The sequence below is a fragment of the Denticeps clupeoides genome, chromosome 4 (assembly GCF_900700375.1).
Source record: "Denticeps clupeoides chromosome 4, fDenClu1.1, whole genome shotgun sequence".
Lineage (NCBI taxonomy): Eukaryota > Metazoa > Chordata > Actinopteri > Clupeiformes > Denticipitidae > Denticeps > Denticeps clupeoides.
In genome coordinates this window covers 12,643,111-12,657,225 of record NC_041710.1, presented here as the reverse complement: position 1 = coordinate 12,657,225, position 14,115 = coordinate 12,643,111, and the positions used below count along the sequence as shown (strand labels likewise).

The window sequence follows — 14,115 nt, the reverse complement described above, 5'->3', positions numbered from 1 at the left end:
TTTGAAAAGCACGTTCTTGTTCACTTAGGAAGATATTAAAACAAAACTACATCCTAAGTCCTTACGTAAATTTGAATGAAGGTGTGTGATGTGCAGGGACAGTGAGTACTGTAAAATATGGACTTCAGCCGATTACAACCAAAGTCTTTATAAATGTTGCCAGCATTGCAACCTGTTGCAGAGCCCAGCTGTGCGGAAATTTATTTTGATCTCCTTGGATGAATTATCACTGAAATACGTTACTGCCTTGCATACAGTCCAAAGAAGAGGGTTAAACGACAGTCAAGAATTTTGAAACCAAAAGAAAAATCCTGGCCAATCAGCACCGCATATATTCCACACCAAAAGGTGCTACAATTTAAGATAATTAACAGGGAAAAGATGTTCTCTGACTTACGCCGTCAACCATTTTAAAATGACAAAATCTCTGGCACAAGAAACATTTCATGTCACGCCATTGTCTGCCCATGTCATGCTAATTAAATCAATTTGACATTATTTCTCAAAATTGCACAAAAATACAGGAGAATGGACCAACTCTTGCCCAAATGGGTCATGACTATTAAACCACATTATCTAGGTAAAATGTACTAATTTTGGGGGTTGTGCAACCACCTGATGTAATTACAGCTATCACTCTTGAAGAGAATAATAGAGGAAATATGAAATAAAAATACAAAAGGCCACGGATGGCCCCTTTCCCCCCTTCACATATATTTTTGTGCCTCTGTCACACTTGGTGTTCCCTGACTCCCTTTCCATTCTGCTGGTTGCTGAGGTGAGGTTCTGCACAGGAGAGGATTCGCAGGATGAAAATAATTTAGGATTAAAGCTGTGGTTTGGGCTCACCGACAATGAGCTTGGTCACTTCCCCATTCAAGACCTCACCAAGCTGCCCTTCATTGCAAATGAGACTTCACGAATTTGGGATCAGCGGCCTATTGTGTTATGTGGATGCATACAACAGCTCAGCGGTGCCCTCTGTCTTGGAGCTACAAGATCCCGCTTCAAGCAGTGCATAAAGGCTGTCGAGCGTAATATGCACAATTTTGTCCACAGTCTCCTCTTTGGAGAAAGATGCATATGTGTTATGTAGAGGAAGGACCGGGTCTATATAGCTTCAGATTTGCTTCACAAGCAAAATTCATGATGCATCAAATGAATTGTATGTACGAACAGAACAAAGGACATTTAGTTTTTTTTTTTTTAGCTACAATGGGATGAATAGCCAAATATCGACTGTCAGTTAACCCTCTTCTTTGCAACATCCTTGGTGAGGGACCTTATCTTGCATTGCTTATCTCCCTCGCCCCCAAGAACCCTCTCATGTCAAATGAATACGGTGTCCTTCGAAGACAAAGCTCTATATTTATGTCGTCTAATACGGTGAGGACGCGGTCCCGATGTCCACGGCTCTGAAACATCTTTAGTAACGACAGGGGCACTTGTGTCTGTGCGGAGAGCATCATCTGCACTTGTGTGCCTGTGAAGTGAGTTTGGGACGGGCAAAGGGAGGGAAAGCCGAATTCAGATGCAAATGCCCCCCTTTAAAAGGGATGTAAACAGATCCGATGTTCTGAATGCGGTAGCCATTGAAGACCCTCGGTAGCCCACACCTGTAAATGTGAGGCAGTCTGACTAACGCGTGGGCAAATATTAGTGTAAAGTGTGTATGTGGCTTATGTGAAGCGTGTGTGTGGCTTATTAACACATCTGCAGTTATGGACGGAGGCATTTTGAATGTCTTCTCCATCATCACGTTTTGATTAGTCTTGTGCTTTGATGGCCACACTGGGCGAGGGCTCGCCACTCCAGCGCCTTTCTTGACGGCCCCCGGTGATTATCTACTCAGCATGAAAATCCCACTGAAATTCAATTGGCTGATTCCTGACGTCGTCACCTAAAAGAATCCGTCCCTCCGTCGTGTTTGGACAGTATATAAACAGACAGAATTTCATCTTTGCTCCGTGGCACCCAGTAACATCGGCGGACGGGGAGTGGGCGGGCGCGCGTCCGCCGAGATTGACGTTCGCGTCCAGTCGAGGGGGCTGAGGAGCGGGCACCTGTTGATGCTGGCGAGCTCTCCGTCGGTAAGTCGCCGCACCCGCGGGGGAGTGAAAATGTCGGACGTCGACGTCTTTTCGGAAGGCGGCGGCGCGGCGCGGCGCGTCGCGGCGCGCGTGTCGGAGCGGCGCGGTGACGCGCGCTAATTGGCCGCTCGTACAATGGAGCTTGCGCGCGCGCGCCCGTTTTCCTCCTTTTTACGCATTATGTCTCGTGTTGTTTTCATCTTAGATCATGAAAAAAAAAATAAAAAATACCGCCTCGAGTTCCACCTCAAAAAACCAACAACCTCATTTCGCCGATGTCTTGTTTGGTTGTTGTATTGCCAACTGGTGGCAGCGGGTCCAGGTCCTCCTCCATGATCGCTGTAAAAAGGCGAGTCCGTCGCGTTGCATCGCGGTCTGTTTTTAGAGCAGAAACTTTGGTGCAACAGGTGGCAAGTTACCTCGACCGGAAGACCGGAATGGCGAATGTCAGCGGCGGAAAAGTCCTGCAGCTGGGCGTCTTTCAGCACCGACGCTGAGAACAGCTCCCTCAGCCTCCAGCCTCCTGCCTGGAGCCCTGCGCAAGCAAATAATATTAATAATAATAAAAATAAAAAGTTGCTTGAGACAAACTGTCACGTGGTGTACTATTAATCTCCTAACTCGTGTCTTTTCAGTATTTGATTTGTATTTAATGAAATTAGCAGGTGAGATTTATGGTGGACAGTTATCTTTTATATGGCAAGCTGTCTTCTAACATTTGCCTATGAAACCAAGATAAATTCATGTGCTTTCTGCTCGTTGTGCCCTTTCACCTTCCACCGGTGGGGATGAAGGAAATATATCCAGGAGGGGTGCAAACCCCCAAACCAAAAACAAATTCAGACAATAAAAAAATATTTTTTTTTATTCACAATTCACTTATAGGCAGGTTATCTTGCCATTCTGCTGAAGGCTGTATCCACATATGCCCAAGGCCCCTTCCCCCATCTTCCCTTTTCTCGTTAAACTGACACTCTCCACCTCCCCCCCCACTCCTCCTGCTGTCTCAGCTCTGTTGCATAGCTACCAGCTCTGCCCATGGAACACAGTGAAGATAAAGGACAATGATTACGGCTATGTGTGCACGGGAGCCCTGGATGCAGATAGAGTCCATTTTGGCCAGCTGTGTTGTTTATGTGCCATATTGCGAATGGCAGATTAAACACGACAAAAGGTTAATCATTACTGGGGGGTGGGTGGGTGAGGGGTGGGGGGGTTGTAGGTTTGTATTCCCTTTACCTGTGGGCGGCTCTCCACGCAACAATTTATTATCGGTGCTCCCTCCCCCTCTCCATCTTTGGGGTGGAATGGAGGGTGCAACAAAGGGAGAGACTATGTCAGTAGGTTTCAGTGGATAGGGTTGGGAGTGGAGGGATGGGTGAAGGTGATGTTTGTGCAGACAAAAATAAAAGTATGATGAAAAGTATGAAATCCACAGATGTTCTCTCAGATGTAAAAAGAAAAATTGATACTGTTTTCTTTTTTTTTGTTTTCTTTTCTCTTTAAAGGAACTGAAGATCCTGGAAAAGGACATCTGATTCACCTGGTGGTGACACGCCCCGAATGCTGTGTGGAAGACTAGTGATTTTGTTGTGACATTGAGCAAAGAAACCAACAACAAAACCCAGTCTGCCTCTCAGCGTCGGGTACAAGCCTACAAAACCCTTAGGATTTATTGTTTTATTACAGTTCTCACTAAAGTTTAAAATGTTATTTTTTTGGTTAATTAAACAGAACGTTTGATATATTTTAGATTACTGGAATGTACTCATTGCAACTGACTGAAGAAGCTACATGTATGTATTTAACATAGTAATAATACTATGACTGTGATGCCAAACAAAATGTTTATGTGTATTCTACATTACAATATTAAAATTGTATTGTCATGTTTTCATGTATATATTTTACAGTGGATGAGGAATAAAGAGGTATCTTGATAAGTAAACCAAGTAAACAATATTGTCCCATTTCCAACAAAAGCAGAACATTTTATGAAAATGAATAGCTGTCCTGTCTCTAGGGAGAGAGGGCCCTTTAGCTGAATACTATGACAATCATTTAGTAAAACAAAGGAAAATACACCTTTAGCTATAAATAAAATGTTTTAAATAAATAATGTTTTCCTTAATATTATGTTTTTATTGCGCACACAATATTAAAAAGAATATATATATATATATATATATATATGGTGTGTATGTACTACATACATACACACACACACAATACTTTCTTTTTAATATTGTGTGTGTGTGTGTGTGTGTGTGTGTGTGTATATATATATATATATATATTCAAATAAAGAAAATTAAGTAGACAATTATTATTCAGTTAAAGGAAAAACTGCCAATATGGACAATTAAATATAAGCACACGAAAAGAGATCACGAGAGCGATAATAAGTTTCTTATTAAGGTGATATTTTACCTTTGACAGTAAAGCGTTCTATGACAGCAAGGCATTGTGGGAATGTAGTTCCCTAGTGACTGTAAAAGAGAACGTCACACGTTCATTTCAACGCGCCCATGTTTACAAAAAACTACAAGTCCCGGCCACATGAAACAGTGGCGATCGTGAGTGGTGCTCTTTTTGACGCAAGCAGTTCTAGGAAATGTAGTTCGCAGTATTGCCATTATCACAGCTCTCATATTTGATATCCGCTTCTGAAATACTACATACACCAGGAGGCTACGCGTAGCTGGTAAACATAGAACTGTCAAACAACGCAGACGCCATTTTGATACTAGCCTTAAAATGGCAGAAAAATGCAGCACAGGGCCATAGGTGCTGTTAGTGTTTCTTTTGTTTCATTGAGAAGCTAACCGCTTTCGCGTTGTTCTGCTCGTTTTGGGGTTTAATGGGGGACCAGTAGGTGAAAATGGATATCACGACAGCGGTGTTCAACGCGGCGCGAGATGGCAAACTGAAACTTATTCAGAAGTTACTGAGCAACAAAAGTCCGGAGGAGTTGGAAGCGCTCGCCGAGGAAAAGACCCAGGGAGGCACGCCGCTCCTGATCGCCTCCCGGAACGGACACCTGGACGTGGTGGAGTACCTCCTTGAACACTGCAAAGCGAACGTGGAGCTGGGCGGCTCTGTGAACTTTGACGGCGAGACGATTGAAGGAGCCCCCCCTCTGTGGGCAGCTTCCGCGGCAGGTCACCTGCCAGTGGTTCGCACACTTCTGAAGCACGGCGCTTCTGTCAACAATACAACTTTAACCAACTCCACTCCCTTGCGGGCTGCCTGCTTTGATGGCCACTTAGAGATTGTTCGCTACCTGGTTGAGCACCATGCTGACATGGAGGTGGCCAATCGCCACGGCCACACTTGCCTGATGATCTCGTGCTACAAAGGCCACAGAGAAATAGCCAAGTTCCTCTTGGAGCGGGGGGCAGACGTCAACCGCAAGAGCGTGAAGGGCAACACGGCGTTGCATGACTGTGCAGAGTCGGGGAGCCTTGACATAATGAAGATGTTGCTGAAGTGTAATGCCCGGATGGAGAGGGATGGCTATGGCATGACTCCTCTCCTAGCAGCCAGTGTCACGGGCCATACCAACATTGTGGAGTACCTGGTACACCAACCTCGGGCCTCAAGAGAAGAGCGGATCGATGCCCTGGAGCTGCTGGGTGCCACCTTTGTGGACAAGAAACGTGACCTCCTGGGTGCCATGCGATACTGGCGACGCGCCATGGAGTTGCGACAGCCAGCAGACAAGACTGGACCATTATCCAAACCTCCCCCGGGACCTCCTGTCCCAGCCTATGACTGTGCGCGCGAAGTGAACACCGTGGAGGAGCTGGAGGCGCTCATTACAGACCCAGACGAGATGCGGATGCAGGCACTTCTGGTGCGTGAGCGAATCCTGGGCCCGTCGCATCCAGACACCTCCTACTACATCCGTTACAGGGGTGCGGTGTATGCTGATTCGGGCAACTTTGAGCGCTGCATTAGCCTCTGGAAATATGCGCTGGACATGCAGCAGAGTAATCTGGATCCCCTGAGCCCTATGACAGCCAGCAGCTTCCTGTCCTTTGCCGAACTCTTCTCCTTTGTGCTCCAGGACCGCACCAAGGGCGCCCTGGCCACCCGCGTCACCTTCCAGGACCTGATGGGCGTGCTTGTGAAGAGCGTGCGTGAGGTGGAGAGGGCTGTGGCCCAGCACGACAGCCCCCCCGAGGCGTCTCAGTTTACCAAGGCCCTGTCCATTATTCTACACCTGCTCTTCCTGCTGGAGAAGCTGGACTGCAGCCCTGAGGAGGAGCATCTCAAGCGCCAGACCGTTTACCGGCTGCTGAAACTCAACCCGCGGGCCCGCAATGGCTTCACGCCTCTCCACATGGCAGTGGACAAAGACACCACGTCGGTTGGACGTTACCCGGTGGGGCGCTTCCCCTCCTTAGCTGTAGCAGGGCTGCTCCTGGAATGTGGCGCTGATGTAGACTCGCGGGACTGCGACAACAACACGCCGCTCCACGTTGCAGCAGCCAATGGCTGCTCTGAGATCATGGCCTTGCTCGTGCGGGCGGGCGCCCACTTCGATGCCACCAACGCACAACGCAAGAGTGCCTACGAGCTGCTGGACGAGCAGAGCAGCGGCCGCCACTCGCTCCACCCGTTGACCTACGTCACGCTGCAGTGCCTGGCCGCACGTGCCATAGAGAGGCATAGACTACCATACAAGGGCCTGATCTCTGAGGAGATGGAGGCTTTCATCGAGCTGCACTGACCTCCAACACCCCCACCCACCAGACTCCACTGATACCTCACTACCGTAACCCTTCTGCTCACTCCATGCCCTTTTCTTCCCTTAACCCCCTGTCTGAGCCCTCTCGAGACCTTGCTCAGGCTTAGACCAAATCAAAGCAATAATCCATGGCACTAACTGCTATATAATGAAACCCTCCAGTTGCTGGGTGTGCAGTTCTTTATTCTCACAGTGTCTGTATCTTTAGCCCATCTTTCTTAGGGCTTGTTAAAAGACAAGGACTCTTTTGATGTATCTTTTGTGCTTTTTCCAGCTTTGCAGGTGGTTTAAATGTTTGGTATGATGTAGGCCTTTGTATGTCTCACTTTTTTCCCTCCCTTCTTTGTAAGCTATAGTAAAAAAGAACAATTTTGCATTGCCTGTTTTTACATATTTATAGTATTTAATCTTTGAGGTGGTGCCCGCTGCGCACCCTGCAAGTTTGTTGCATGGGCATGGTCACATGCACACAAGGCAAAATGGCGGCTTGAGTCATTTGCATATTCTGCCTCTTGTTTAATGCAAGGTGGGCTAATTGTGAATTGCCATCATTGAATTTTGTATTTGCATTCTGTCTAGCTCCCTTGTTCAAAGGAGCGCTGAAGTGTCAACAACAATATCTGCGCCAAATCATAGCTTTATGTATTCATGTATGCTTGTTTAAGTTGTGTCACTGATCAGCTTCCTTCAACAACCGACTCTTCTGGTTCTAGAGTGTTCTCTTGCACCACAATAGTCTTGATTCAGCCATAAGTGCCGAGAAATGAAACTATATAGGAGGTTTTGCACTCTGTGAAATGTCCTTTACATGGACGTGGCACTTTATCCTTCAGTCATCTTTTACTGTAGAGGTTATATTGAAATCTATGCATTACTATGCATTGAAATGTGGTGTTATCTACAGTATTGTGGACAGCAGAATTGGGAAACCTGTTTACAGGATAGGCAATGATTTACATTTTTCATTTTTAGTCTTATTTTTCTGTTTCATTTTTAATGTCTCATTCAAGCATTTTATTTGGTTTTATTTTGGCGGTTAATTTAAAGCCAACCTGGTTGAAAGCACTTTGACAGAAACCCTAATGTTTTACTTCTGAACCAACTGGGACAGCTCAAAACTGATTTGATTAATTTAAAATGGTTACTTTAGATAAAATTATGTTTTGAGATGCCTGAATAAAATTCAGAATCCCAAAAAGAGGTTTTTGTCTGACTCTTCTTGGTACCTTGATATATATTTCTGCTATAGTTTAAAAATTCTGATGTGTGTGTGTGTGTGTGTGTGTGTGTTTGTTTTAATCACCTCCAGTTATAGGTATGAATGTGACATTTATGATGCTCCACACAAAACTGCCTTTGTTTACATTGTCTATATTTCTGCTTGGTAATTAGTATTTATATTTTTGATTTTTATTTTTAACCACTGAATGGTAATTCCAGAGCAGAACCAAATATAGACAGGGTGCACTGGATTATTAAAATGATCCTGGGTTTCCCTAAAGTAAAGGAGACTATCACAGTGTGGTGATTTAATAGCACATGGGTGGCAGAAGGTGGAAGGCAGCATGTGACATTCTTTCATTTTCAGAAGCAGAGCCGTCTGAACACCTCCCCAGACAATGAATCATATTTAGGTTAAGTTCCAGAGAGAAGATATGGCTCTGAAGTGGGGAATGTTGAGTGTCTCTTGCTCATTAACCCCTTCTGCTGTTTCTTTTATTCCTCTTACCCTATAGATGCACAAGCTGAAATGTGACAGGCCAAGCTCACAGCTATGACATGATGCGAAAAAACATATCAGTAACCCGAGCCTTCTACATCACAGGCCCTTAACGTATAAATAGAGTTCAGTGGATGTCAGTTGACAGGCAGGGTGTTGCAGGGAGCTCATCATTGCTATTTTAGGTTCCTGAAGAATATACCTTTCTATGAGGTCAGCGTGTGAAGGGGGACTGGGTGGGAGGAATATAAGACTTGTATCACCAAGCTCCATGTGCTTGTGTGAGATGTGTTTCTTTTTTTAATGTGTCAATCATTATGTAATTACATCACATGAGTAAACTGTCACACAACTGTGAGTGATGACAGGATTTATTGAGCATGACATACTCAGCAGGACATTAAGGCAGAAATTTGGTATTGCTTTAGCCTCGGATAGAGGATCCCTGATGGTAAACGCTTATAATAGAGGTGCATTCATGTGTCCCAGTTCCTGTGTCCAGATTTTCTTTTCTCTGATTGAAATGAACAGAAAATAGGGCTGAAGGTCGCCCTCGTCTGGTGGAAAGGTTTCCTGCAGTTTCTTTGTTCTGATGAGCAAGTACAGTCACTGTTTAAAGTGACGTCACGCACAATATGCATCGATGAACTAGGATTTCCTCATTCCTGCCAGATTATAGTCGGACTGAAACTAACTTTCCTGAAATCTGCCTGTCTGACTGCTCATTACAATGGTCTTGTCAGTATTATCTGACTTTAATAAATATATGTCTATTTTCTTTAATATCAATTCTTAATGGTATCAATAAATAATATAGCTAGGTTTCATTTGTATTAGTTTTAAAGAGCAAAACGTTCAGTTTGATTTACCACATACAGTAGTTTTTTTTTTATTTAAAGTTTAGGTTTCTCTTTAAAGAAAACGAACAAATAAATAAATAAATAAAAAAAAAAAGAAACGATGCGTTCAGAGAAGAAGGGATACAACTGATGGCCAAGCAAGAACAAAGCTTGCTGTCTTCGCAATTTAAATCTACCATTAGGGAGCAGTAGATGCAAAGGTACCATGTCTCCGGACCTGAACAGACCATGCCTTGGAGTTTTATCATCTGCTGTGATAAAGGTCTGTTTCTTTAAAAAACGTCCAAAACCAGAATGACACAGACCGCAATTCTGCTTGGCTTGACCTGTGGCACGGTTAATATGCCACCAGAAAGACCAGTTCCCTTTATTTCACTTTATTTCCACATAAATCAGGGTTATAATTCCTGCAGCCTGATTCTAGAATCTCTTTATTATTGTAATTTGTTTCAAGAAATATAATGAAATTTCCAAAAACTCAGAATTGCCAGGATGATTATAATTCCTTTAAACGTTACAGTGGTAGTAAGAAACCTGCAGCAGCTGGTTTCTCTGAGAAAAGACATCCGCAAGCAAGAAAGTCCTGCAATCTAGAGCAAAATTTCCCTAATCTTTATGCTGCCAACAAATTCATCTGCCTACACTTCTCCCTGCACACAGGGAAGCTGCCACACTCCCTCTGTGGCCCATGTGTTACTGTGCATCACTTCTGAACCCCACTGGGGCTTTTAATTGGTCCTTCAGGGCACAACACCAACAAATGTTGACCGTTGCAGCACAATACATTACGATTCCTGCTCTCTCTATATACAGCACAGCCATTACGCCAACCCACTTATTGAGTAGTTCTCAATTTTAATGCCAGAACAGTCCGGGCCTATCAAAGCCTATACCTCACTAGCTCTTTGGAGGTATGCTGTGGAAACCGACAGCTTGGTGCCTGAATGAATCACATTTTTTCTCCTGCAGATGCCAAAGATGCTTGATTAGATTCAGATCTGTAGAATGTGGAGGCCAAGCCAACACCTCAGACATGTGTTCTTCAAAACTTTTGTTATGCTGCTGATAGAGGCTACTGCCCAATAGCATTTCAATTAATGTACTTGGTCAGCCACAATATTTCGATGGTTCAGGTCTCATTCACATGAAGATTTACCAGCAGAATATTCCTGCACCTGGCTTGCCTTCTTCCCAAAGTGCCATGTCTTCCCTGGGTAAGGGACATGAAGTAAAAGAAAACATTATTCATCAGATCATGTTTCTCATGGTATGAGAGCCATGTGCATTTTCTAAGGAGTGGCTTCCATCTGGCCACTCTACCATACAGGCCTAATAGGTGGATTGCTGCAGAGATGGTTGTCCTTTTAGAAGGTTCTCCTCTGTCCACAGAGGACCTCTGGAGCTCTGACAGAGTGACATTGGGTTCTTGGTGATTATAGCCCTTCTCCCCACGATCTTTCAGTTTAGGTGGCCGGCCGGTCTCAGAAGTCTAACGACTTTTCATGTCATGTTTGGTTTGTGCTCTGACATGAACTGTCAACTGTGGGACCTTATATAGAAGGTGTGTGCCTTTCCAAATCAGGTCCAATCAACTGTTTTTTTTCCACAGGTCAACTCCAAGTAAGCTGCAGAAACATCTCAAGGATGACCAGGGTGCAAACAGGATGCATCTTAGCTCAATTGAGCTTCATGGCAAAGGCTGTGAATTCAATTAATTTGCCAAAACCTTATGTAACTTTTTTCTTGTAGTCCTTATGAGGTAATGTGTGTACAATTCTGTATAAAAACTAATTTACTCCATTTTGGAATGAGGGTATAACATATCAACACACACTCGCCTATGAACCTATGAAGTCCCAGGTTCAAATCCCACTTACTACGATTGTGTCCCTGAGCAAGACACTGAACCCTAAATTGCTCCAGGGGGACTGTCCCTGTAACTACTGATTGTAAATTGCTCTGGATAAGGGCGTCTGATAAATGCCGTAAATAACAAAATGTGGAAAAAGTGATAACTTTCCGGATGCAATATATATTAATATACAAAAAACAAGGTCGCTGCTCCTGATTAATACTGTTCAGATAAACTCCTGGATTAGAATAAAGAGAGGGAGCGACAGGTGAGCCATGTTTCTTAACATGTTCTAAAGGACTAATCATGAGATTTTTATCTTATGCATTAAATTAATTGTACATAAGCCCAGCCGGACCATTGGCTACTTTTGAATGTTTTCTATAAATATTGCTGACCTTCACTAGTGTAGTGACAGCCCCCAGCCCCTGTAAAGTTTATTTTATATCAGGAGTGGAAGTAACTAACTACAATTACTCACATTACTGTAAATAAGTATGTTTTATATTTTTAAGGCAGTAATATTACATTTACCGCATTTATCAGACGCCCTTATCCAGATCAACTTACGACCAGTGGTTACAGAAAGAGTGTAAATGTCCTAAATGTGGGCGCCATAAAGCATCATCTTATCTTATCTTATTATAATCTATTTTCTTTTATAGCGGAGTCTGTTTTATTTGTTGGATTCCGCGAAATCATAGGGCCCTACATTTTTGGTAGTACCTGTCGCTGCCCGATCCGTGCGCGCATGCGCAAACTGCTGCATGGCTATATGCGCTTTAAATGCTGGATTTGGATTATCCCAAATCATGTGTGTATTCTAATAATGCTCTGATGCACCGTGCCTGTTCACTGAGAGTATGCCCACACATGTAAACTTTAAACGACAGATTAATTAATTAATTATTAAAAGGCAGAAGTACATAGTTATTGAACGGCTATTATATCTTGGCAGATACTGATATACAGGACACATTTTGCCTGTCTGGAGGTCATATTCGCAGATTTTTATTTAATGCGACATTGAAAAACAAATTCACACAGACCCATTGCTGTGGTCTGAGAAGTTGTTTGAAACTTGTTGAAAGAACTATAAAACCGAAGAAAAACGCTAGTGTATGTTTGTGCATTTATTAATTTGTTTCAGTCATCTTACAGTGCTGACCGTAAGCGTGAAAAGTCGCCTGTGCCTGCAGCAGCGAAAGCTACTACGGGCAATGTGGCGTCAGCTGCGGCGCATGCGCAATGAATGGGCGACAAAATATGACGCGACAAAAAAAGTAAAAAGTCTAACCTTTTTTTATTTACTAACATCAAAATGAAATTCTGAAAACAGATTTCTGGATTTCACACCTCATGTAAGCATATAAATACAGCATGAAGTCACGTTTTTGAATTTGATTCATTAACAATCTACAAATTTGTTTTTTTTTACATTTACAGCATTTATCAGACGCCCTTATCCAGAGCGACTTACAGTCAGTAGTTACAGGGACAGTCCCCCTGGAGCAACTTAGGGTTAAGTGTCTTGCTCAGGGACACAATGGTAGTAAGCGGGATTTGAACCTGGGTCTTCTGGTTCATCGGCGAGTGTGTTACCCACTAGGCTACTACCACCACTTTCTAAGCGCATCTGTTAATTGCAGAGGTGGATAATAACGAAGTAGATTTACTTGAATACTGTACTTAAGTAGTGTTTTTGAATATCTGTTTATTTTGGGGGGAAATTAGAAAGAAAATTATAGTGCTTTTTACCTCGCTACATTTCTATCAAGCGTATCATCGCTCGTTACGTTTAATTCTGAAATGTAATTTTTTTTGTATAGGCCGTCACCCGGGAAAAAACAGTAATTAGGAAGGTCACGTCAAGTCTGATGTAACTGTACCTATAAAATTATCCAACACTGGTACCGCATTTTGCACTGTATTTGCTAAAACGTAATTAGTAACTGTGTCGTTTCTTGAGAAGAGTATTTGTATTTTGGAGTACCACGACTATTGTTTTAGCCATGTTTACTTAAGCACAAATTTCCACATCAGGTTCATTTTAATGTGAAGTTGGTTACGGATCGATACATAAATCATTAGGATTAGAAGCAACATGTTCCCTCTAATACAATGATATAAAAGACCTTTCCATGCTGGCTCTGTGTTAGATTTGCTTCCATATATTCCTTTATTCACCGTGCGCTTCTCATTTATGTTCATTAATGAAGTGACAGCATTTCAGTCGTTTGAAATATGAGAATACTGACATTGGAAACCAGCAACTGCGCCCTTATCTCCGTGGGGAACCTCCAGAATCACCGACTCTCAGGTTGTGTGCGTGTTTGTGGGACAGGTGGAGGTGCGGGAGATGCTGAATCTCGTGGAGAGCGTGGCCTCCATCACGTCATGGAAAGGAGGCAGTGAGAGAGGAGAGGAGAGGAGGAGGGGGGGGAGGGAGGAGGGTACCAGGGAGGAGAGTATCGATGACATCAACCACCATTCTCCCACACCGCGCAGCCGAAACGGAGGCTCCTCGAAATGGGGACGGGAAGATAGCGGCTCCAGTAAGACAGCACCCCGCCGCCGACCCTCCTCGAGACCCTCCAAGAGAGCATCAGGGAAAAAAATAAAAAAAAATTGGAAGTACACGCGACCACACACGGGATTATAATCGGTAGCATCCAGCCCCCGTTCCCCTCCCAAAATGAACGCCCGACGTGGACGTCCACATGAACCTGAGCGTCAGTAAAAACGGGACGTGTTTTATAAGGTAAATATGCTTCCTTCTAGAACTGCGTGCTTTTTATTCATATCGCCGTGAAATATTCCGTTCCACCGCGACCCGTTAA

The 14,115-nt window shown here is 43.8% G+C and overlaps 2 protein-coding genes across 12 annotated transcripts in view; both read left to right on the top strand.

Moving 5' to 3' along the window:
- Positions 1-4,842: 4,842 nt before the first annotated feature.
- fem1a (fem-1 homolog a) lies at positions 4,843-8,043 on the top strand. The gene has a single exon (XM_028977259.1). The coding sequence runs from the start codon at positions 4,972-4,974 to the stop codon at positions 6,823-6,825; it is 1,854 nt and encodes a 617-aa protein (XP_028833092.1). The 5' UTR covers positions 4,843-4,971; the 3' UTR covers positions 6,826-8,043.
- Positions 8,044-13,746: 5,703 nt separating this feature from the next.
- Positions 13,747-14,115, top strand: part of ptprsb (protein tyrosine phosphatase receptor type Sb) — a 71,863-nt gene continuing 71,494 nt past the window's right edge. For 6 of the 11 annotated variants that reach the window (XM_028977337.1, XM_028977333.1, XM_028977331.1 and 3 more), the window contains exon 1: positions 13,747-14,036. The gene's annotated coding sequence lies outside the window, so the exon portion shown is untranslated. The remainder of the gene's footprint in view (positions 14,037-14,115) is intronic. The other 5 variants (XM_028977336.1, XM_028977338.1, XM_028977334.1 and 2 more) reach the window with 3 other exon arrangements.

Coding starts and splice junctions, on each gene's coding strand:
- fem1a (XM_028977259.1), top strand. CDS start 4,972: ATGGATATCACGACAGCGGTGTTCAACGCGGCGCGAGATGGCAAACTG.